At 35.8% G+C, this 23,068-nt stretch overlaps 3 protein-coding genes across 3 annotated transcripts; all 3 read left to right on the plus strand.

Annotated features, from left to right (window-relative positions):
- Positions 1-2,853: 2,853 nt before the first annotated feature.
- On the plus strand, positions 2,854-6,585 carry LOC113732803 (uncharacterized). Its single transcript, XM_027258789.2, has 7 exons — positions 2,854-3,101; positions 3,860-3,954; positions 4,923-5,002; positions 5,082-5,137; positions 5,282-5,394; positions 5,894-5,952; positions 6,131-6,585. The coding sequence occupies exons 1-7, from the start codon at positions 2,984-2,986 to the stop codon at positions 6,420-6,422; spliced, it is 813 nt and encodes a 270-aa protein (XP_027114590.1). The 5' UTR covers positions 2,854-2,983; the 3' UTR covers positions 6,423-6,585.
- Positions 6,586-7,038: 453 nt separating this feature from the next.
- LOC113732805 (amidase 1-like) lies at positions 7,039-13,898 on the plus strand. The gene is made up of 9 exons (XM_027258790.2): positions 7,039-7,594; positions 8,193-8,345; positions 10,327-10,451; positions 10,545-10,670; positions 11,479-11,661; positions 12,229-12,370; positions 12,463-12,631; positions 13,377-13,511; positions 13,657-13,898. The coding sequence occupies exons 1-9, from the start codon at positions 7,482-7,484 to the stop codon at positions 13,801-13,803; spliced, it is 1,293 nt and encodes a 430-aa protein (XP_027114591.1). The 5' UTR covers positions 7,039-7,481; the 3' UTR covers positions 13,804-13,898.
- A 3,630-nt stretch (positions 13,899-17,528) lies between these two features.
- Positions 17,529-22,764, plus strand: LOC113732806 (mevalonate kinase). The gene is made up of 5 exons (XM_027258791.2): positions 17,529-17,836; positions 19,212-19,455; positions 19,547-19,800; positions 20,545-20,958; positions 22,450-22,764. Exons 1-5 carry the CDS (start codon positions 17,704-17,706, stop codon positions 22,566-22,568), a joined length of 1,164 nt encoding a protein of 387 aa, XP_027114592.1. The 5' UTR covers positions 17,529-17,703; the 3' UTR covers positions 22,569-22,764.
- The last annotated feature ends 304 nt before the right edge of the window (positions 22,765-23,068 follow it).

The following is a 23,068-nucleotide window of genomic DNA, read 5'->3' on the forward strand; positions in this document are numbered from 1 at the left end:
TGAGGCAAAATAAGTTCCACAATTTGCAACAACCCATTGATCATTAGAAAAAACATGAGTCTCATAACCCCTTGTAGAAATAAAATTCAGTCTATCGCCAAAATACGGAATGTTAGCAGCCATAAACTATATATATATAAAAATAATAATAATAATAAGAGAAAAAAAAATGAAAACAAGATGAACTCAAAAAGAAACAAATTAATCAGGCACCAGTCCCCGGCAACGGCGCCAAAAATTGACAGGTGCCGAACCTGTGCAATAATAAATACCTGCTCAAACAAAATATAATTTTTGTAGATAGTGATAAGTAGGGTCGAATCCACAGGGACTGGGGATATTTGTCTTTTTTAGAGTTCAAATTAACAATGGGGGATTTTAGGAAAATTATCAATAAGTTATACTAATCAAATATTATAATTAAATAAAAATTAAATAGTATTAGACAACTCTAGTCAAGAAACAACTTCGGAAATGGTTCTTCTAATTGATCATCGATGCAAGAATATTCCACATATAAACTGATAAACAAGTTATAATTGTCAAACAAACGATGACAATCAATTCCTCCGTAATTATCAATAGCTAAGGTACGACCGTTAGCTATTGCCCTAATTGCAAAATAATCCTAGGTACGACCATAGAATTAAATTTCACAATTGCCTTAAGATTTAGAGAAACCCTGTTCTAACCAAACAACACGCTACGAGGGTTGTCTACGAATTAGCCCGTATATTTTCCTGACATAATCTTGACTATGCCAGTTACCACTAATTTAGAACAATCAAACAATTACGGATTTAATTATTCTAATTGGCTCTAGGTTATTGAATTAATTTAACATCCGAGCCCAGGACAATTGAATAATACAACAACCATAAGAAAATAAAGTAGAAAATATACGGATACCAGAAAATAATAGGAAAGCTAAAATCGATTAGATTTCACGATTTAAGTCGAACCAAATCCTCCGTTGTTCTTGACTAGAAGAAGGGATTTAGTTCATCCCTATTGAGGAGAACCCACGCAAGATTGTCACAATACTTCTGGCATACATACGAACCTAAGAGAACGCATGAATCAGGAAAAGAAAGAAAACTAAAATTGTCTCTAAAACTTAGCTCCCAACCCTCTGTACGTTTCTCCCTTTTTAAAGCCAAAAGAAAGTCTAATGCTATCTCTAGTGGTCCCCACTGAATTGAGAGTCCAAGGGCCAGAGAATTGGAGCTTTGCCAAAGTCCTTGTTTTTAGTTTCCTCTTTACCCGTAAGACTCCTAGTACAAGTCCACCATTTTCAGCAGAAAGATAGGAAATCCCTTTTTGTAGCATCCTGTGGAGCCCGGCTTGTATTTCCTTTTAGAACTTCCCATGTGTGGAGTGTTTTTCTCAATAAAGTCTCCTTTTTAGCACTTGTTTGCTCCACTTCTTGTAATTAGGGCCAAATATCAAATATAAGTACATTTCAACAATTAAAACAATATTTGGCAAGGACAAAGAGAGAAATTAACCATAAAATTAACAACAAATTATGCCCTATCAGATTGAAATTTCAGCTAAGCAAATTGCAATTATGCAGGTCAAAGCTTCAAAAGAAAATCAAGACAGGTATCTTCTAGCCAAATATTGATATGGTGGAACAACTACACCTGGTTTCTAACTCAATTCTTTCAGATTGTAAAGTCTATATGTTTGATGGAGATCAGGAGCCTCAGGGCTTTTATGCATTTATTTGCTACTACTATTTTTGCAATAATCAGATCATACCTTTAATTCATGATGTTCATCATAATTTGTCTTTCTCTGATTCCTGTGCTTTTGTTTAGGTTAGGAGAGTTTGTCATGGAGCAGCTCATAGGGTTGCTCAATTAGCTAGACCAATCATTGACTCTGTATTGTGGTGGATTGATCCACTAGCTGCTATATCCTCAGCCATCTTGGCTGAAAGTTTGGGTTAATGAAAAGCTTTGCTTTTATCCAAAAAAAAAAAAAAGATTGTATTCTTGAGATATAATTTTGTACATCATGAATTACTTTTGCATATCCTCCAATTACTCCATCATAATAGAGAAGAAGAAGATAACCAACAGCTAATTATTTTGATATACCAGACTCTGCTCATGAGCTTATTTTTACTGTCCCAATTATCCTTCCCTGTTTCATCAATCTGATCATCCCTTTCTTCAACCTCTTTTCTAGCTAGTTGAACATAAAACTCCAAATTCAGAAGAATCTTGATGTCTTGTTCAAGTCCTACACAAATTTGTGCTAACAACTACATAGCTTCCAAGGGAATTGGAATAAATTTCTTCTATTTATCGCTAAGAAAAAAAAAATTTTGTTTGTACATTTTGCTACTGATATGTTGGCAAAAGGAGAATTGGTGCTGTGTTAGTACCATCACAGTTTGATCCTGCCATATTAGGCTTCATACAAAAATTCCCACATGAATTAGATTTCTTTTGTCTTTTACAATTTAAAGTTTAAAATTGGTGTCACTAAAGACTAGTCGATAATTCCAGATTCAAGACAATAGCCTTTGTCAGGGACTTATGCCCTCCCAACAGTTCAGATTGATAATTCCATTTTCAAATCAATAGCCATTATCAGGAATTTTATGTCCATCCGACGGATTAGGGTTCAAACTTGGCTGTCAAGTTTGGGAATAGGAAGGGATTAAGGGAAGAGGAAGAAAAAATATATAAAAAAAGATAATTCCATATTCAATTTTTCATAATTTGGTCACAAAGAATTGTAGTTTCACAAAAGGAAATTCCAAATTGAGCATTGGGTAGATATTACTTGAACAAATACAAATTAGTAGTACCTTCTAGAAGCGTTATTCTTAAGCTGCCTCCAAACCCCGCTTTCTCTCAACCGCTTCTCTTAAGTAAGTAGGAGAGCCACCCCGACTTCACTACAGACTGGTTTTTTTTGATTGGCCATTTCTTCTTCGTCTGGGAAAAAAAGAAAGAAATTAAAAAAAATGGAGCACCATCAGAGCAAGGGCGATACACTTTCTCCCCACCCGAATCCAAACCGGAACCCGTGCCCCATCTGCCTCGGACCCGTCAACGATGAGTCGTATTTGGACCAATGTTTCCGTACGACTGTCTCTCTTCCTGATTTACTTTTCTGTTCTTAGTAGGTTTTGAGCAATAATTCCTTTCAAATAAAATAGCAAGAATTTGATTGAATTTAGTAGAGAAGTTTGAATATTGCAGCACTTGTAAACCCTAATTGGAGAAGTAAATGGAGGATTTGTTTCAAAAAATTTGTGGGAAGCCCTCAAATCTATGTCAAAAGTTCATTTAAGTGCCTGAACTGTCAAATGGAGAATTTGTGGGACTATTGCAGTTCTTGAAACCCTAATTGGAGATGCAATGGAGAATTTGTTTCAAAATTTGTGGGAAGCCCTCAAATTTATATCAAAAGTTCGTTTAAGTGCTCTGAGCTATCAAATTCTTGAATCAATTTGTTTAACAAATATCACATTCTTGCTCCATTTCCCTTACAGTTTCCTTTATCTACTCTTCTGTAAGTTCCACCAATTATTCCTCCCTAGTTTGATTGTTTAACTAGTTCTTTGGGGATTTTTTTGTTTGTCTGATGAAGGATAGAATGGATAACTAGAATCCAAAAGGTTGGATTTTTTGCTGAAATTAGGACCTTAATTTTTAAGAAATGCATTGGTTATGGAGAGATGAAATGCTGAATCATTCAAGGCATACATAGTACTAGAATGTAAACAATAATTTAAGTCAGTGTATAAATATTTGAATCCCACAGCTGCAGAAATTTGACTTGAATTACAATTTCTTGGGAAAACCATTTGGTCAGTAATTGAGCTGTTGCTTTACAGATAAATTTTGCTACAACTGCATTTTGCGTTGGACCAAAGTGGCAGCTTACAAGCACTCTGCACCACCTACTTCAGTAAAATGTCCTTTATGCAAGGTTTGGTTTTTTTGTTCTGAGAGTTAGATTACTTTCGTTCACTTGATTCCTTGGGAACTGCTCATGTTTCTGAACTCATGGTGAAGTTTGAATCTTTTTGTCAAAAGGATATGGTCTAATTAAATGACAACAACTACAAAGAGTTGCAATTATATGTGTCTCTGTTGGTTTTCCTGTCTTTTAATAAGATGGAAGGGGAGCGCGTATATGCTAGATATTGTTTGTTTATTTTCCAAAATTTCCTTTTTGCTTATGATATTAAGTGATATGAAATTTGTCACTTGGCTGATATTCACGCTAAACTTCTATCAGAAATGTGGGGAATTTGTCTAGAATTGTTTAAAAGTTGTTTAAAAAAAATGTTGAGTTGGTTTGCTTTATTTATGATTTTGGTGCAAATTGATCTTATGAACCGAGTTTTAGGACTAATTGTTTTGCCTTCAGTAGCAAAAGTATAGGTGTTGTGGAGTGACCGCTAAACAGGATTTGTAGGACTATTTAAAGAGGCCAACCATGAGTATTAACATTTCCTTTATTGCAAACCAGTTAAGGTGAAGGGGATAAAATAGGGGTCAGTTCTGAAGCAGTCGAATGAGTAGCAAAGGAAAGAATGGTCATGAAATACAGGATTCCTACTTGCTTTACAAGTCCATTATCTGTGGTACCTTGCCTCTAGATTAGTCCATGGAACCTAATTATATGTCATGGAGCCTCTACTTACAGTAAAAATTTTCCAAGAGTGCCGGTGCTTCTTTTCTGCAGAAAAGCTTTTGAAATAATTGGATATAATTCAACAACTCCAACCAAAAGATACTAGAAGAAAAAGGAAATTTGAAGGGACTAATGAATTCTTCGGTTATCCCTTAATTGGTGCATCTAGTTTCCTGTTTGTTGTTTGTCTTCCTTTGGAGTAGTATTATTTTCTTTTTTTCAGTGAAGATCAACTTTCTAGTATCTCTGACATGCAGACTGAGAACTTTTCTATTATACATGGATGTGATGGATTTTCTTTCCGAAGGCATTTCATTGGTCAGGATTTTCATAAAAGGTATTATGGTTTTTCGTCAATTGTACTTGTACAAGTCACTGTAGGCTTTTGCTCATACTTCTGTTAATCAAATCCTCAGTGATTTCTTTACAAAAGCACACAAATACAGGCTGCAGTCCTATTACTGTGAAACAGGTACCATGCTGCTCCTTTGTCATTTCATAAGTGTACTTAATATTTTGGCCCTCTGTTGTATTTAGTAGGAGCCATGTTTTCTTTCATTGCTTCGGATGTTACATGACCAAGTGTCCCTTTCTTTGTTTAACGCAAGATAAACAGGTACATTAATTGATGTATTTAATCCAACCCGTTATTGGAAGTTGCACAAGTATCTTCAGCCAAGTCATTGGCTCTATGACTGGATGAGAAGGGAAATTCAAGCTTTAACTCAGGTTGATTTGTCTTTCTCCCTTTTGCATTTACTTGACGCATTTGCATTTGTAATCTTTAATTGCATAGAGGATCTCGATCTTTATGGGGAGCTGTTGTGCAAGACACAAGAAAAAGAATGAAAAACAAGAAAAATGTGATTGGTTTGGAAACTTTAGCTCCTGCTTGAAGTCCATGAACCACTCTGGGCCTGGGGCTGCACCTTAGCCTATCAACCTTTTTGGCAATGTAGCTCATAAAAAAACCTGTGAAGCTTTCTAGATCTCTATTTCTGACACCATTTTACTTCTCTGCCAGCTCCCAGACTCTTTTGTTGATAGAAAAGTGTAAGCTTGTTAGTAGTTATCTGAATACCAATCATCACCTTAGGAATAGAAACTGCCTGCTGTACAAAATGGTCATAGTATACTTCAGTTCTGCGAAATGGAACTGACTCATCTCTTATACAAAGCTGTGTTTTAAGAGTTTACTAATACACTTCCTTCGTTATTTTGCATCCAGGAGGAGGATGTTGACATTATTGTTCATCACATACTCGGTGTTATTGAATCCTGGAGAAGGTAATATGACTGTGTATGGTTGTGTTCATTGGAATAAATTGCAGCAATTTTAGGCAGCATGATTAGAGTAGACGTCCCTCTTTTGCTTTATAGCACTATATTTCTGTCTTCGACATGGTTCAATTGATATTCCAATTATTTGGAGTAGTGAGCTCACTACAAACCCTCATGTTCACAGAAATGAGCAAACCAGTTCAAGAACTTCACCCGAGGCAAAGCAAGAAAGATTTAGAATCTTAGTCTCTGAGGCAGCCAGATGCTTCCTAACAGGCAGAACAAATCAATTTGTGAATGAGTTGGAAATGTTTCTTGCCTCAGGATTGAATATGGATGCATACGATAAGGTCTATCTGAAGAATTTGGGTTGGAAAATTCCTGAAATAAATGAGGATGAGGAAGAACCTCATGAACATGCCCCTGTAGTTCCAAACTTGTACTTATTTGATGAGCACTCTGATTATACAGAGTAGAATTTCTTCCTTAGCTTCCGATTAATTCGTTCTATTCCATCCTTCTGGTCTTGTAATATAATCTCTGACCTGTCTCTTTGTAGTTTGTACCCAGTGGAACATCATCTCTAACCGGTAGTGGTAATTATCTCACTCCATCATTATGTGGATCCCTTTTCCTTCATCTTGTTTATGTTTATATTTTAGGCTCTCACTTGGGTAGGCCCGATCTTCAATGATTTAATGGTCCAAATTGTGCCACACCATCTCACCAAGTGGTGTGGCACAATCTGAACCATTAAGTCTATGAAGATCTTTTGGCCTATATTTTGTACTTAACTGGGTGCTTAGCCTTCTTAGAAGACCAAAACCGAATCTTCTAGCTAAACAAAGCTACCCCAAATTCTCATTAAATTAACTTCGGTAGCAGTTGTTGTTACGAGTATTGTTTCTACTATACAATTATTTGAAATGCAGTATTTTTTCCCTTTTGGAAGAGAGATGGTATTTTATGATTTTTTATTTTTGGTATCTAAAGCTCTGTTTGAGATTACAGTGATTTATAAAGAAATATTTCTGATACAAGTTCTTTTAACAAAAGTGTTTTTAGGTTATCAAATATTGGCTCCTTAAATTACGAGAAATTAGTTATAGAGACACCCATAGAAAATTAGTTGCCAAATGTCACTTTTAGTGCTTAAAAGCGCACAATCCCAAATGAAACTTCAATTCTAAAATTTTTTTTGTCAATTTATTTTATACCTGCTTCTACTTTATATCAAGGGGAAGGGGTGGATCACAAGAGTCAATTGAAAAATCGGAGGGACTGGACTGCCAAAACTTCTAATACCCTGATCATACTTGTTTTTATCCTATAGTTCCCTTTTTCTTCCTCCAGAAAAACATTAATTAGTGGCTGTATTCGTCGGACACTTTGGTCGCACTATCGTTAATGTAGTGGTTAGAAATCAAATCTTCAAAGGACGCCGTTGCCTCCTTATCTCCAGGATACTGGCAGCGTTTAATTCCTGGGAAAAGAGGCACGCTAACACACTGCAGACTAAGGAGTAAGAGGAGAGAATGGCAAAAGGCTCATCAGACAATGGAGCTTTCATGGACAAGTTCATCCTAAAACCAGACTCTTCATCATCTCAACTCCCCTTGAGTGGCCTCACTTTTGCTGTCAAAGACATGTGAGTTGCCCCTTTTCTTTACTTCAATCATCATTTGCCAATATGGTCTTATCCAACATATGCTCTTATATACGAACCAAGTACTCAGTCTGTCTCGTGGTGCTCAACATGTTTGTGTAGTTCCTTAGTCTTGTATTAGATTATTGTATTTTGTTGTTTAGATAGTGCTAGCATTTGTGGGGGGTCTCGCACAAGACTCAAGGGTGAATATGAAAAGGAAAACAGCAAAAGAGGATTGCAAATTATTGGAGTTTTACACCATTGGAGTTTTAGCTGCCAGAAAAATAAAACTTTGCTTCTATCTCCCAATACTCCCAAGTGTTTCAGTGGTATTGAGTGAACCCTTTTGAGTTCTTGATTTAAATTTGCCTTATTTTGGCCTTTTTACTGTTTTTATTGATTTACTTCATTATGAGAACACCTATAGCAGGGGTGAGTGAAGGCTTTAAAATGAGGCTTCTAGATTTTGTTTATCCTGGATATATGAAATTAGGAAGTTGTTTAGTATGTTGGGATTCCATTTAAATGCTCTCTTTTCCTGTTTGTTTGGGTTGTGGGATGTATAAATTGCATTGATAGGTCAAATTTTGATTGGCAGATTTGATATTGATGGATATGTTACTGGATTTGGAAATCCCGATTGGGCACGGACTCATTCTGTTGCAACATCTACTGCCCCTGTTGTTTTGGCTCTCTTAAAGGCTGGTGCCACTTGTGTTGGTAAAACTGTCATGGATGAAATGGCTTACAGGTAAGGAACTTCACGTTCTCATAATTTTGCTATGAAGCTTCTTTTCTAATTTCTTTCAGCGGTGAAAGTTCATGTTACTTTTCTGGGCTTTCCAGTATAATTTGGTTAGATAGTTGCTGGTATGCTCAACATTGTTTATATATAGTCTTCTGGAACCATTCTTGATAGCTTCTTTCATATTCCTTATTATTAGCAAACTTTTCTTGTAATGGTTACATAATGATCTAGCATAAAAGGGATGAGTTGTACTCTTCAGTAAAACAAAATGACTATTTTGACTGTTAAGTATCCAGCTACCTCTCTTTGGCTTTTAGGATATTGACATGGACACCAGATTCACATTCCTCCATTCCTATTTGTGTCAAAAACTGTCAATTCAAGTGATATTGGGTATACAAGTAGGGGAAATATTTTGGATGGGAAAAAAGATGGTGGTTGGCATTCTATCAGCTGTATGTTAACTTCTTATCTCTAAGCCAACCTCTAATTTACCAGCCTTTCTGGTTAAAGTCAAAATAAATTTGAAGGGCTCTTTAGAAGAAATAGGGTTCATGCTGACAATGGGTATTTACACAAGGCTAGGTAACATCTATGGTAAGTTGACAGAACTGTATGCATTTCTTGCTATAGAATAATTTCTGTGTATGAAGTATATCAATAGCAAAGTGGAAACATTTGCAACGTCTAAAGAAATGGCAAACTTTGGGCTTTATATGAATTGTCTCTTAAAGATTTATTAGAGAGTTTCTTCCTCGAGTCTACTTGGTTAATGGAAGGATTTTGTCCTCACTTCCTTTATAATATTAAGCTCAACTCCTGCTTCAACGCCTATTCTAATATACCCAACAATCAAGAAAGAGAAACTATCAATTTACAGTACTTAATAAGAAGAAAAAAATTATAAATTGTGTCTAGTTGCAAACCTAATGGAACAAATTTAATTTCACAATGCACTTGGGTGTCTGAATTTTTCATTTGAAATTGTGTTGTATTCTAGTCATTCTGGTTAACCTTCTATTGGTGCTGAAGTAAGACCCTCTGAAACTTGAAAGCTGTTAAAGAAAGAAGGTTTGATGATAAGTTCAATGAGTAATTGTTGCAAGCTTACGGATGGTAAAGCCTATTTTGCAAATCTTTAAAAAGCTACTGCCTATCTGACCAAGTATTTGGGATCAAAGGTTACAGAAAACAAATTTAATGCTTGTTTTGCAAAAAATTGAATTGTCAATATCGTTATCCCAGCATCTCTGAGTATATCAGTTTATAGGTTGATCTCTGGAGATTCTTGAAACATCTCTCTCTTTTATGTAGGTTTACATAGTTCTAAAATTGGTGCTTTCTTTATGCTGTCCATGAACTAGACATGAAACTTGGTGACAATTTCTCAAATCCAAGTTCAAGATTGCTGAATCCTGTCTTTAATTCTTTCACACCAGATAGACTCCTTCCATGTCAACATGATGCGTCCATATTCCCATTTTAGACTACTTCAAAATAGTTTTTAGCTTTCTGTCTTCACTCACGCGAATGTCAATTGAACCCCACTAATCTACCTTAGTGATTAATGAAGTGGCTTATGGTGTATTTGTACCTTTTCAAGCCCCTTGTTTTGAATTTGTAAATATCAGACACTGTCCATCTAAAACTTCTATCTAAACTTGAGTCAATGTCAAACATGAACATTTGATGAAAATATTTCAACTCTAGGTTTCGTGCACCTCAATATATTGAAATAGATATAAGTCGTCTTTGGTGACCTGTTTTTCTTTTATGAAATCTTATCCTTTCCTGGCCATCTATGATTACTTTCTTTACCCTTAGTCCAAAATGCTAAAGAAGCGTTGAAAAGTTTTAGTTCTTTTGCTACCAACCTTAGAAATGCATTTAGGCTCATTTTCTCACTGTGCATCACACTGAAAGGTCTGGGGAATTCTCGGTAAAGTTAGAAGATCCTTTAGCTGAAAGAGTTGTCGTTTGGCAGTATAAATGGTGAAAATGTACATTATGGAACACCAACTAATCCATGTGCTCCAGATCGGGTACCTGGAGGATCCTCTAGCGGATCTGCAGTTGCAGTTGGTGCAATGACAGTAGATTTTTCCTTAGGTGAGTTTCCAGAATTACAAGTATGCTAATTGAATTCTCATAGCTAGTTGACTTCTTGTTAGCTAGTTGAATCAATTATTCCATCTAATACAGGTACTGACACTGGAGGAAGTGTAAGAGTTCCAGCTTCATATTGTGGAATTTTGGGTTTTCGGCCCTCCCATGGAATTGTTTCCACCAAGGGAGTAATTCCAATGGCACAGAGTTTCGATACAGTAGGTCAGCATAGAAGTACAATTTAGTATTGTGATGTATAGCATGTTAAAAGTTCTCTTTTTAAACCCAACTCAGGAAAATTAATTCGTTAATGTAATAGTGCCTAATATATTCCTGTGTGTGATATCTTAATGGAAAAACTCATCACCTTCCAAAATGGAAGGCGAATTTGATGCATTGTTGTGCTGAGTACTATGACCAGAATCCCTTATTTCAAAGTCACTGATGATTGTAGCAAGTAAGCAAGAGGAAAAAATAACATGAGATTTGCTTAAATGCCACTTATGGACTGGTAATCCTCTTCTAATTTGAATTCCAGTTAGAAGTCAATGCCAACTAATTGAACATCTTTCGTAAGCTGTTTGCAATTAAATCTTTCAAGTCTGCTGAATCTATTTTTTCGTTTTGCTTTGAAACTGGTTAGCTGGATATCAAGAGGATTTCTTGATTGTCCTTGTTTCGCTGATTTGCAACTGTAAAATGCTATCTCTAGGTGATGCCGTAAGAATAAGAGAGAGTCCATTTGCCATGGGATAGAATGCTTACTGAATAACATTATAGGCAGTTGCGATGAGTGTAAAATGGGCTGTAAATCCTCTTCTCTCATCCTCTCTGCTTCTGTCTGTGATGTTTCGTTGAGTATGAATATGCTTTTTAAGTCACCCTAACTCTTCTTTCCCTTTCCCTACTCTTTCCAAAACTTTCTTTTTCTCGGATGCAGACATGTACACAGTCTCTTTGATATTCTTTTGGTCTGTGGTCATAGAGATGCAAGTTTTTGACATCTGTTTTATTGAAAATGTTATTTCAGGATGGTTTGCTAGGGATCCTGTAATCTTGAAGCAAGTTGGAAGAATTCTTTTGGAATTGCATGATGCCAGCTCTGTAGCACCCAGTAATATTGTTATTGCAAAGGATTGCTTCAAGCTCATGGATTCTTCAGGAGATCAATTAACCAGGGTTATCACACAGTCAGTGGAGAAATCCTATGGCCGTAAGTGTGATCATGATGCTATTCGAATTCTTTTAAATTCCTATGCGAACTTAAAGACTAAAAGGAAAACACATTTTACTTGTTAACCCATGAATTTGATTAATCATTGGGAACCGCACGCTCAAACACCATGCTTAATGTTGGAAACAGAAAAGGAGCAGAAATTTGCTAATGAAAAAGAGAGTACAAAAATCAGAAGCCTCTCAAACCTGTAAAGCTGAGTAACAATAAGCCACAATATTGACAATTTCTCACAGCCAAAAGACTAAATCTCCTTTTTAAAAGACATTAAAAGAAATCTTAGTTTGTTTAGTCATTGGGGACAAGGATTTTCCATATAAAGTTTACTTCTTGCTGCAACTCCATCCTGAGATGGGACAACCAAGGACCCATAAACTTGCTTGTTAACTACAATCTTATGTCATCTTTTGTCTCTCGTGAATCCAAGCCTATCACGTGCTACAGTCAATAAACTGGGAGAATAACAGAAGTCGGATGAATAGGACTTATGTTGAGCTAAAAAATAGTTTTGTTAACAGGTGCTAGCACATCAAATGAATTTTGCAGGTCATTGCGTAAAGTTTGCAAGTCTGGGAGATTATGTTGAGGAGCAAGTTCCAAATTTGAAGCATTTCTGGAGCACTGGAAACCAAGAATATAGTATAGCCTCCTTAGCAGCGCTTTCAAGTGCCATGCGGTTGCTTCAGAGGTGAAAATATACATATTCAGTCTATTTGGTAGTTCAATAAGCATGGTGTGACTTCTTATCTCCATTCCTGAACCCATTTTGCTTTTAAGCAGATATGAATTCAAGAAAAATCATGGTGAATGGGTCACCACAGTCAAGCCTAATTTGGGTCCAGGTATATCAGAAAGAGTATGGGAAGCTGTTAGGACAATGGATGAACATATAGATGTGTGCCACAGTGTGAAGAGTGAACTAATTGCTGCACTTACTGCTTTCTTGGAGGTGGGGTCTCTCTCTCTCTCTCTCCCTCCCTCCCTCCCTCCCTCTCCTGTGTGAGGGCATTTTCGTGATCATTATAATACCTTGTCCAGACCTGTCTATGCATGTGTAGAAGTTTATGTCACATACCTTCAAAGGAAGAAAGGACAATGTAAGAACATTAGACTCTGGCAGCAGTAAACTTGCTGAATTTTTATAGGAACACAAAGGTTAAAGTTACCATGATCAATTACCATTGCCTATAAACCATTTTCACGGTGTGATAGGAGGCTATTACAGTGAATACATGTTTGGAATTTCACTCTTTGAGCTTTTCCCTTTCCCAGTTGTAAGCAACAGTTGATGGTATATCAACATGTTCCTCCGTTTAAAGCTGCGTGATTTATTTGATTCTTTGGAATGAAAGTTGAATATGAGAATTTTCCTTAAAATGTTTTTTTTTTAAACACTTTCAAAGGACTATAACCTTCAGAATAGAAGGCCTTCATCCTTGTGGTCACGTACATATTTTAGGCCTTAAAATCATCTATGTCTTTTTATATCTCTTTATCTTCTGTAAGAGAGTAATCCTTCTTAAACAAAAAAAAAAAAAATTGGCTATCCTTTTTCCAATTAAATTTGTTGATCATGGATTGGTGTTGGCTATCCTTTTTCCTATTAAACTTGAAATTGTAGAACAGATTTTAATAAGCTTGGTGTTTAACAGTTTCTGCCATTCTTAAGTGAATACTCTTTATACAAAATGTAGGATTTTGGCATCCTTGCACTCCCTACAGTAGCTGGACCTCCTCCAAAACTTCAACAGGAGGCAAGCTCACTTGAAATTTTTCGTGCCAAGGCTTTTAGTTTGTTATCTGTTGCAGGAGTTTCTGGATTTTGTCAGGTTCTCTCTCTCTCTCTCTACATAACCTTGTTGAATGCGGAGATACACCTTTTTTTTTTTGGCTTTAAGGAATGTGGAGATACTGACACATGCTTTCCCTGAAAGCTCTAATTTGGTTCTTTGCAAAAACTGCTTTCATCAACAGGTAAGTGTACCTCTAGGGATGTATGAAAATCTTCCTATTGCAGTTTCATTGTTGGCAAAGAAAGGTATGGATTGGTTATTACTAAACGTTGTGGAGACTATGTACACTTCCCTTAAGGAGCAGTTTGAATTGCTGAATATTGACTAGCTGAGTTGTATTTCTCCCTAGATGCAGATTTTAAGTTTCACTATTGTTTCTCTAAACAGCTGAATACCAATTAATGGAGCCTTTTTTCCTGCTGATTCTTGCTGTCTCTTTTCACTCTTTTCCTTCACTTACTTTTTAAATTCTGTTGCATCCCATTTTCTATTTTGGCACTATCACCATGAACAAGGGGTAGAAGGAACAGTTATAATAAAGTTTAAGGACCAAGATGACCCAATTATTGAATTTGAAAAACTATACTCTTTGATGAATTGTAAACTTTAGAGCACATTTTATACATCATTTCCAACTCCATGTGCATCCCACAAAATAATTTTTAAAGTTTACACTATGATCAAAATGATTTACATTGTTAAATAAAAGGACAAAAAATCTCAGCGGCCACTAAACTATTTGTCAGATCATGTTTTGGCCATCAAACTATTTTTCGTCAATAATTGGCCACTAAACAACTTAATCAGTAAATTCGTGACCATTTAGTTGATAATTACTCTTAATCTGTGAAATTAGCAGTACACATGGCAAAATATGAGGGTAATTTTATCTAACAACTATGCGACCGTATTCTCCTTTTAATTTCTTTCCTCAAACAATCACCGAATGGAAAATTATATGGAGGAAAAAATAGGGACTCAATTGGGAGCCCCAAATCTTCAGCCACAAATCCAAGAAGCCGAAGAAGAAGACAAGAATGTCGAGGCGCTCTGCTAAACCTAGATGCTTCTGCAAATTAACAGCAACGATGAAGACCTCATGGACAAATTGGAACCCAGCAAGAAGATATGTGGTCTGCCCAGGAGAGGTAAGATTTTTTCTGGAAATGATGCCTTTATCAGAAGAAGAGTGAGCTCTGAAAGCCATCTTGCGGAGAAGCTGCCAGCCTTCGTGTGGGTTAAGAAATCTCATCCGGTGAATGAATCCTTCGTCGTCGGCTGATGAAGAAGCAATCTTGTCTGCAACTCCGACATCCCGAGTGGTGAGCAGTACTCTGCTGGCGGTTGGTTTTTGAGACAAAAGTGCAATGCGGAGGCACTCCCAAGCATCGGCAGAGCAGACATCATCCAAAACAATCAAGAATCTCTTGGACTGCAGGAACTGGTAAAGCTTCTGAGCCAAGTCCAAATCTGAAAATGGGGCCATATCATCCTTGGCTCGGCAGACATGTTGCAGCAGCAAATCTTCCAAAATTTTTCTGGTGCGCAAGTCCTTCCCCACCATAGCCCAAGCAAAGCAATCAAAATGGCGGCCACTTAAAACCTCCCATCTTGCTTTACTGTCTAATCCACTAAAAATTACCGACACTTTTGCCACGTGTACTGTTAATTTCACAGATTAAGAGCAATTATCGACTAAATGATCACGAATTTACTGATTAAGTTGTTTAGTGGCCAATTATTGACGAAAAATAGTTTGATGGCCAAAACATGATCTGACAAATAGTTTAGTGGCCGCTGAGGTTTTTTACCCTAAATAAAATGATAATTTGTTAACCCCCTCAGAATGGTTAAATTGGCGGCCATCCCTGCTCTTTTTACCTACCACATTTGTCTTTCTGCTTCTCATTTTGCTGATATAGCTGGGAAATGGTGGATCTGATTATTTTTGAAAAAGAGGACTTACTATTGCTAGAAATGGTGGATCTGATTGTAGTAATACGACTGTGTACTGTATACATTCATGTTACTGATTTTCAACATATTTGTAAACATACTTAATTGTTTGCAAAAATGAGTTAATCATTTGAGTGGTCTGCTGTTAAGGTACAAAAATCATTCAAATGAGCGAGTTTAGATTCAGGCACGTATGGAATGGAATCATATGAAATCTATTTTCTCGGATTTTTGTAGAAGAATGCACCGTAACGATTTGACGTATACAAGGTAAAAAGATGACTAAAAAATGTGTTCACGGAAAATGTAAATTTTTTTTTTTTTGGAGAAAAAGTGCAATGTGAACAAGGTAGCGTATAACTATGTTATACACCTAATATGCACAGAATTAAACTCGTTAATTTTTCTACAAAAACATTTGTAAGATCCGAATCTTGAAGCAAATGGTTGGTGAAGGCCGCATGTAACTTTTTTTTTTTTTTGACATGGTTTACCTTTTCTTGTTCATCCTTTTCGGGAAATCGCCTAAAGAGTCCTTCAAATATCTAGACTACATACTTTAGTCATCTGCTCTTGAAAATGATGCATTTTCAACCCTCATGCGAACAAAACCTTTTCCAAGATTCATAATAGATCAATATTTTGTTTGAAAGAAGGGACGTGGTCACCATGTAATGTTAATTTGAATAGCAAAAAGATATCACTCCCTTGTTTTGGAAAAAAAAAAAAAAAAGACTCGTGTGTATCGCAATTGGCCTTCATGTTTAATTTCTTCTCGAAATCTTTGACCCTGTGTTTCTCAATTTCCTCAACAAACTTAGTTTGTCTTTGTCGACCCATCGCAATCATCTTTAATAAGCTTACAGCCACCATTAGGTTTTAGGACTAAAACAGTGCATATCGTTTGCGTGTGGTAAAAAATTGCATTATGTTGAAAGCAAGGGCCTAAAAAATAATAAAAATGTGAGGGACTAGATCCACATATTGTAGCTTTCTTTCTTTTTTTTTTTAATGGTGGGGTTGGAGAGGTTTCACTAACGGTATGGCTGAAAAGCGAAACTTTTATGAACGCTGACTTTGACTACAGCTTGAAAAGTCTACCAACCCTATGAAATTGACATTCTCCCAACTTCTGTGGGGCGCGTGTGCAGCAAGTGACGAGTTGCGAAGCAAAAAGGCTGCTGAAGAGCAACTTTTTTCTTTTTAATTAGTGTAAGTTGGAGCAACTTGTTATTCTATGAATCATAATTCCTTAAATTATTTCTTTTTTTCGGGTAAAATTTCCAAAATTATTATTTTAGTTTACAATTTCATAGTATATTAAGGTGAACAAAAAAAAATGAACATACTAGAAAATTTGATATGAGAATTTTTTCTTATCATATAAGATTATTCAAAGCCATCTAAAGTTTATGATGTTAATTTATATATATTTATGTCATTGTTTACGTAGAAGATTGAATGTGTTTAGTCATAGTTGTTGCTCTTTATAGGAAAACCGTTGAGCATATGTATTATCAAAAAAAAAAATTATTCATTGGTTTCAGTATTTTTTTCTGAATTTCTTTTTTTTTTTTGTGTAAGTGATAAGGTTCGAACACGTGATCTCTTACTTACAATTCTTTATTCCTAATTGGTTTTAGTATGAATGTATATTTGGTCAATATTTTTCTTTTTCAAATAACATTTTCTGGATTATGGTGTCCAAACTATATATATATATATATATATATATATAACAAATTATTACCTCTAGAAAAAATCAAATATTCAAGAAAATGACAAATGCAGTCAAGAGTTTTAACAAAATTTCCCAATGAGAGAGATAGCCACTTATATGTTTGATTAAAGGTTATTTAAATTTTTTACTTTTTGTATGATTCACTTCAGTGTATTTTGTAATCTGTTATATGTAAAATAATAAGTTGATTAATATACTAATGTATAAAGAATTGACAAAAAAAATTTTGATAAGAAAGCTCCCCTTTTTCAAATAATCTGTCCAAACCCGCTATCTTAAAGACGGCTCACGCGCCTGCAATCTGTGTTGACACAATAATGATATTAATTTAACCCAAAAAAAAAAAAACTCCGTCCTCCAAACAAAACCGGGAATCAATTTCTTGCATTGAATTTCTCCGGCATTCCCAGCCAAAATTCTCTGCTCTCAATAATGAGCATTAATTCATAATCATACATCCATATCCTACTGTATTTGAAAAACCCAACAAAATAACTAAAAAAATCCAATTGGATTTCGAAGAATAAAGAAATGGAAGCAAGAGCTAGAGCTCCAGGGAAAATCATACTGGCCGGAGAGCATGCTGTGGTCCACGGATCAACGGCCATGGCTGCCGCTATCGATCTCTACACTTATGTTTCCCTCCGCTTCCCCACCCCTTCTGGTATTCCCTTGTTTCTTTCTTGTTTTGTTTCAATGGGGGGCTTCTAATGATATTGAAATCTTGGAAGAGGTAATCTTGGTTAATGTTGCATTTGGCTTCTTGATTGGGATAATTAAGTGGTGATTAGTGCATGATATGAGGATTTGATTGGTCCTAATCTGTGTATTATGGTGTTGTATCCGTATGGAATAACATGATATTACCATGCAGTTGAGGTATAATTGCATAAGGTGTTTATAGGACAAAAAGAGCTAGCTTGTGCCAATATTTATGGATAAATTTATTGCCTAACCATGGTTTGATCAAATATTAAGGATCTTGGAGAGTTTGAGTCTCTGCTAATAATCAGGACTTGCGTTTTGTATTTTCCCCTTGACAAGTACAGTGGGTCTTTCTCTAGACAGGGTGGTCTGACACGAGCGCAATGATTCCTGTTTGACAAAAAAATTTGAAAAGATTTATTGGTTTATAGGAAAGTCCTTCAAAATCGTAATCTTGGGTTTATTCGAAAGCATTAGCAATTTTCGTACTGGGAGGAATTCATACAAAACCTTTAACTGTTTGTTAGTCATTCCATGAGACGTCTCATGCTTCACAGTTTGAAATTGTTTGGTGGTTGTTTTAGTCAACTCTGTGTCATGCAAAATCTTACTTTGTTATTTGAGATTATTTATTGGCAATTTACTAGTGCAAGAAGACACTGCTGCGGTAAAATTTGTGCTTAGTTCTACAAATTCAATTAGCTTGCACTGAAAAGTGAATGAACTTCTGGTCGTAATTTCATTCATACTGTTTTTTTGGCAAATGTTGGAATGTTTCTGGATATTTGAATGATAAGAGGGTTACTAAGCTGGTCTCTTCTCTGGGGATATTCGAGTTTGATCCTTTAACCGTAATATTTTCGTCTGTTGAAATTTACTGATAAAGTGACTTTCACTACAGTCATTGCGTATAGATTAGAGATAGTGCTACTTGATTTAGAACAAACCAAATTCACCCCAGACATGTTTGTTCAGATGGCTAGGAAAAGCAAATATGGATCTGGATTAAGCCCTTCTGTCTTTTTTTTTTTTTTTTTTTTTACTTTTATTTAGCTGAAACAGAATAATTTGCTTGGTCAACTTGGTTGATGTAGTATATGGCTCGATTGTGAGATTTAGCTTAAATTCCAGTATATTGAGGAGTCGTCCAATTCAATCCTCCAAAATCTTGTAATTTACAGCTGTAAAGGTTACCTAATATATCAACATCTGTGTGACCACTGCTGGATAAGCTGACTCTAATCATCTTCTCCTCTAATCAAGTTGTAGCATTTGTAGTTTGTTGCTTCGTGATGAAGTTATTCCTCTTTATTTTCTATGGTCTGTTTGTGTAGATAATGATGATACACTTAAACTCTACCTCAAGGACATGGACTTAGAATTTTCTTGGCCGGTTGGAAAAATCATGGAAGCTATCCCAGAGTTGGGCAGTTTTAGTGCCTCTTCACCAACGTCATGCTCACTGGAAACTACAAAAGCAATTGCAGCCTTAGTTGATGAACAGAACATTCCAGAGGCGAAAATAGGGCTCGCTTCTGGTATTTCTGCATTTCTTTGGCTATACATCTCTATCCATGGGTATGTGGCATTTTTTCTGAGATGATAACATTTATGTTTTTTTAATTCTGAATCACGTGCAACATCATGATTCCATTTTCTTTGGCATCAGTTGTAAACCAGCAAAGGCCACTGTCAATTCTGAGCTTCCTCTTGGATCAGGCTTGGGTTCGTCTGCTGCCTTTTGTGTTGCGCTTTCAGCTGCCCTGCTTGCCTTATCAGACTCTGTAAAGCTGGATTTTGGCCACCAAGGTTGGCAGATATTTGGTGATAGTGAGTTGGACTTGGTGAACAAATGGGCGTTTGAGGGTGAAAAAATTATCCATGGGAAGCCATCTGGGATTGATAACACGGTTAGCACATATGGTATGTCAAAATACAAAGTAAAGGCTGAACATTGACTGCTTTTGCTTCTTATTAAAAAAAAAAACCTGGAGAGACAGAGAGTGAACAGAGAGAACTTAATGATCTTTATCTCAATTGTCTTTATTCTGAAGTAGAGGGTGCCCTTTGCCACACAGAAAACATTACTGCTGGAAGTTTTTTTACAGTTTTAGGAGTAACAGTATTCGGAGGTTGAACTAGTAACTGGGGAATGATATGAATAGAAAGCTAGATAAACAACCTCAACAGCACTAAACACAAAAAAAAAATAAATAAAAATTCTTATCCTGGTGATAAATGTTTGGCTGGCAAAATTGACCTTTCCTTTCCTTTCCTTAACTATAAAGAATTAAAAATAATTCTATATCTTCTTTCAATTGGAGTAGTAATGTAAAATGGAATAATCACAATAGACTAACACATGTTGAGTCTGAACATCTTTCATGCTTTCACGGTTTAGATAACTTATGTCCTTTAAGAGAGCAGTGGCTGATGTCAAATGAAATATAACATTGAACAATTATTAAATGATGGAAGCATATTTACTCCTTTGACAAATTCAGGAAAGTGAAATTGTTTTTACCATCTAATTTTTCATATCTGCTTTAGATTTTTTACACTTAAAATGTTGTTTTAGTCAACTGTATTCTGGCTTGTTTTTGCACAATGTGGGAAGGGTCTCTCAGAATTTAGTTGTCCTTTGAACTGATAAATATTGTCAAACAGGTAACATGATCAAATTCAAGTCCGGCGAGTTGACATGCATCAAAACTAATATGCCACTAAAGATGTTGATAACTAACACAAAAGTAGGGAGAAACACAAAAGCATTGGTGGCAGGTGTTTCAGAACGGACAGCAAGGCATCCAACTGCTATGGCTGCTGTATTTAATGCTGTTGATTCCATCAGCAATGAAATGGCTACCATTATTCAATCTCCTGTTTCTGATGATCTTGCCATAACTGAGAAGGAAGAGAAATTAGAGGAATTAATGGAAATGAATCAGGGATTGCTTCAATGCATGGGTGTCAGTCATGCTTCAATAGAAACTGTGCTCCGAACAACGTTAAAGTTCAAACTGTCATCGAAGTTGACTGGAGCTGGTGGCGGCGGCTGTGTTTTGACACTGCTACCAACATGTATCCTTTGTATCTTCTATTTATAGTGCTTCCTATAACTCCTTAATTTCTTGCTTTTCGAAATTCTGTTTCCTTCTTGTGCTTGACTTAGCCGCATCTGCAGCATTCATTTATGCCTTTTTACCCTTTTTTTTTAAATAATCCTCTTGTGCTGATTGTCCAGGAGTTAGGGTCATTTGTTGTCTATCAAAAACCAATTGGTGAATTAGAGTTCATGTATGTACAACATTATTATGAATAGTTTCCCAGTAAATTTTGGTTGTAGAATGACAAGAGAGCATATCATAACTGTTGTAGATTGCAGTTACACTACCAAAAGATCGTTTAAAGGAGAAGTCTTTTAAGCTGAAACTTCTACATTTGAATCCTTGATAAATGATTTACTATCTTAGTTGGCAGGTGTTCTGATAATTATGGTATCAAAGTGACAAATAATTAAATCTTAGTGCACTCTAATGGCACAGAGTCCTATTGGCATGGTACTGACTGGAATAAATTGACTTGAATTAGAAGTGGTAATTGTGGAGTTGGGGAGATCATTTGCTGTTAAAGCTCACATAGACTTGGGTATGAATGGAAAAGGACAGAAATTTTAAAAAGATCTAGGAGAGATGCTAAGGCATACATACCTAAGAACAAATGAATTCAAATTCAGGCCCATGAATAGAATGTGGAGTTTGATTCTTGAAGGAATTGGATCACATGGGAAACTTATGTCTTTCTGCCTATTTTACGGGGTGTAAAATTTAAGGCAAGATCACTCTGGAAGCAGAACTACTCTAAGGATGTAAAACTGTAAGAGAAAAGGTGAGACAGTGAGATATTTTAGATGAGATGAAGATGTAGTGTCTTTCAGTTAAATATAGAGCTCACCTTAGAATGCAACTTTAAATTTAAAAAATAGGGGTTAGTAGTTTTGGGCTTGGTATGATAGCATGTGGTGTTTATTTTACATGTAGTGCACAGAAGGAACATTCGATAACTGGAAGGTATTCCTTTGATCCTAACAAAATAGCCAATCTCTTAGTATTTTAGTGTTTTCTTGAGCTTGAAAAGTACTTATACTTTAAATGTCTTCCTCAACTTCAATGGTTGCTTTTCTGTGTATGTGTGTTTGCTAACTATGTTCATATGTTGGGTCTCACATATTTTGAGTAACTATATACATGGAAGAAACAATGTAGGGGAAAGGAGATTGCAGGGGCACCTGCAATTGCTTTGCTGTAGCCTGACTAAAACTGGTGAACATCTTCAAGGTCTCCAGATTTCTGTGACTTTCTGTCATGATTTACAGGAAACCCTTTAACTTCATTTGCTTTTGGGAAGTACTAACATCATTCTATGCAGTCGAGGAATAAATTTTGCATCCAGAAAACCTTCCTGAACTTAAACTTTTATGTCATATTTATGTTCGAGAACTATATATAGGTTGGTCATTGTCTGGGTTAAGATTTTTATCCTTTATGTTCTTTCCTTAACTACATTGTTCAGTATTGTCAGGAACAGTTGTTGACAAGGTAATTGCAGATTTAGAATCATGTGGCTTCCAATGTTTGATTGCTGGAATAGGTGGGAAAGGCATGGAAGTTTCCTTCAGCGGTACTTCCTGATATTGTCTGCTGCAGCTGCTAATTGTAAGATCTATCTCTTTAGAATCAAATAAATTTGTTGAAGACATTTGTTTCTTCAAATTTTCCCATTGATCATTGTTGTATGTTCATTATTCTGTAACGGAAAGCTATTGTATCAAATGACAATCACATTGTTGAGAAAAAGATGTCTTTTCCTGGGTGGCATTAACCTCAATCTTCATTCTCAATCTGTTTTTCTGGTTTAAAAGTTTAGCATGCCTGTTTTACTTCAGGTTTCAGTTTGAGTTATCATAACTGTATAAAAAAAATTATTCTATGACTGTCGGTCGCACTTTTGTGATTTCCTCTCCTTCTGTTATACTGACCATACAAAAATCATATGTCAAATCTTGAATAAGCTAAATCATATATTCCATCTAAGCCAAATTGCACAAATGTAAGACTTAATCTCCATTCTCCACAGGAATGATTAATGGCACAAATTACTGTAGAACACAGGCAGGTTGTTGCCTAGGATT

Source organism: Coffea arabica, chromosome 2e (genome assembly GCF_036785885.1).
Source record: "Coffea arabica cultivar ET-39 chromosome 2e, Coffea Arabica ET-39 HiFi, whole genome shotgun sequence".
Lineage (NCBI taxonomy): Eukaryota > Viridiplantae > Streptophyta > Magnoliopsida > Gentianales > Rubiaceae > Coffea > Coffea arabica.

What these genes read in the sequence shown, in the direction of transcription:
- LOC113732803 (XM_027258789.2), top strand. Translation starts at nt 2,984, where the DNA reads ATGGAGCACCATCAGAGCAAGGGCGATACACTTTCTCCCCACCCGAAT. An exon ending in TAAAATGTCCTTTATGCAAG is followed by an intron (nt 3,955 to 4,922) that starts GTTTGGTTTTTT and finishes TCTGACATGCAG; the next exon opens with ACTGAGAACTTTTCTATTAT. An exon ending in GTCCTATTACTGTGAAACAG is followed by an intron (nt 5,138 to 5,281) that starts GTACCATGCTGC and finishes CAAGATAAACAG; the next exon opens with GTACATTAATTGATGTATTT.
- LOC113732805 (XM_027258790.2), top strand. Translation starts at nt 7,482, where the DNA reads ATGGCAAAAGGCTCATCAGACAATGGAGCTTTCATGGACAAGTTCATC. An exon ending in AGTGGAGAAATCCTATGGCC is followed by an intron (nt 11,662 to 12,228) that starts GTAAGTGTGATC and finishes TGAATTTTGCAG; the next exon opens with GTCATTGCGTAAAGTTTGCA. An exon ending in GAGTTTCTGGATTTTGTCAG is followed by an intron (nt 13,512 to 13,656) that starts GTTCTCTCTCTC and finishes TTTCATCAACAG; the next exon opens with GTAAGTGTACCTCTAGGGAT.
- LOC113732806 (XM_027258791.2), top strand. Translation starts at nt 17,704, where the DNA reads ATGGAAGCAAGAGCTAGAGCTCCAGGGAAAATCATACTGGCCGGAGAG. An exon ending in CCGCTTCCCCACCCCTTCTG is followed by an intron (nt 17,837 to 19,211) that starts GTATTCCCTTGT and finishes CTGTTTGTGTAG; the next exon opens with ATAATGATGATACACTTAAA. An exon ending in CTATACATCTCTATCCATGG is followed by an intron (nt 19,456 to 19,546) that starts GTATGTGGCATT and finishes CTTTGGCATCAG; the next exon opens with TTGTAAACCAGCAAAGGCCA.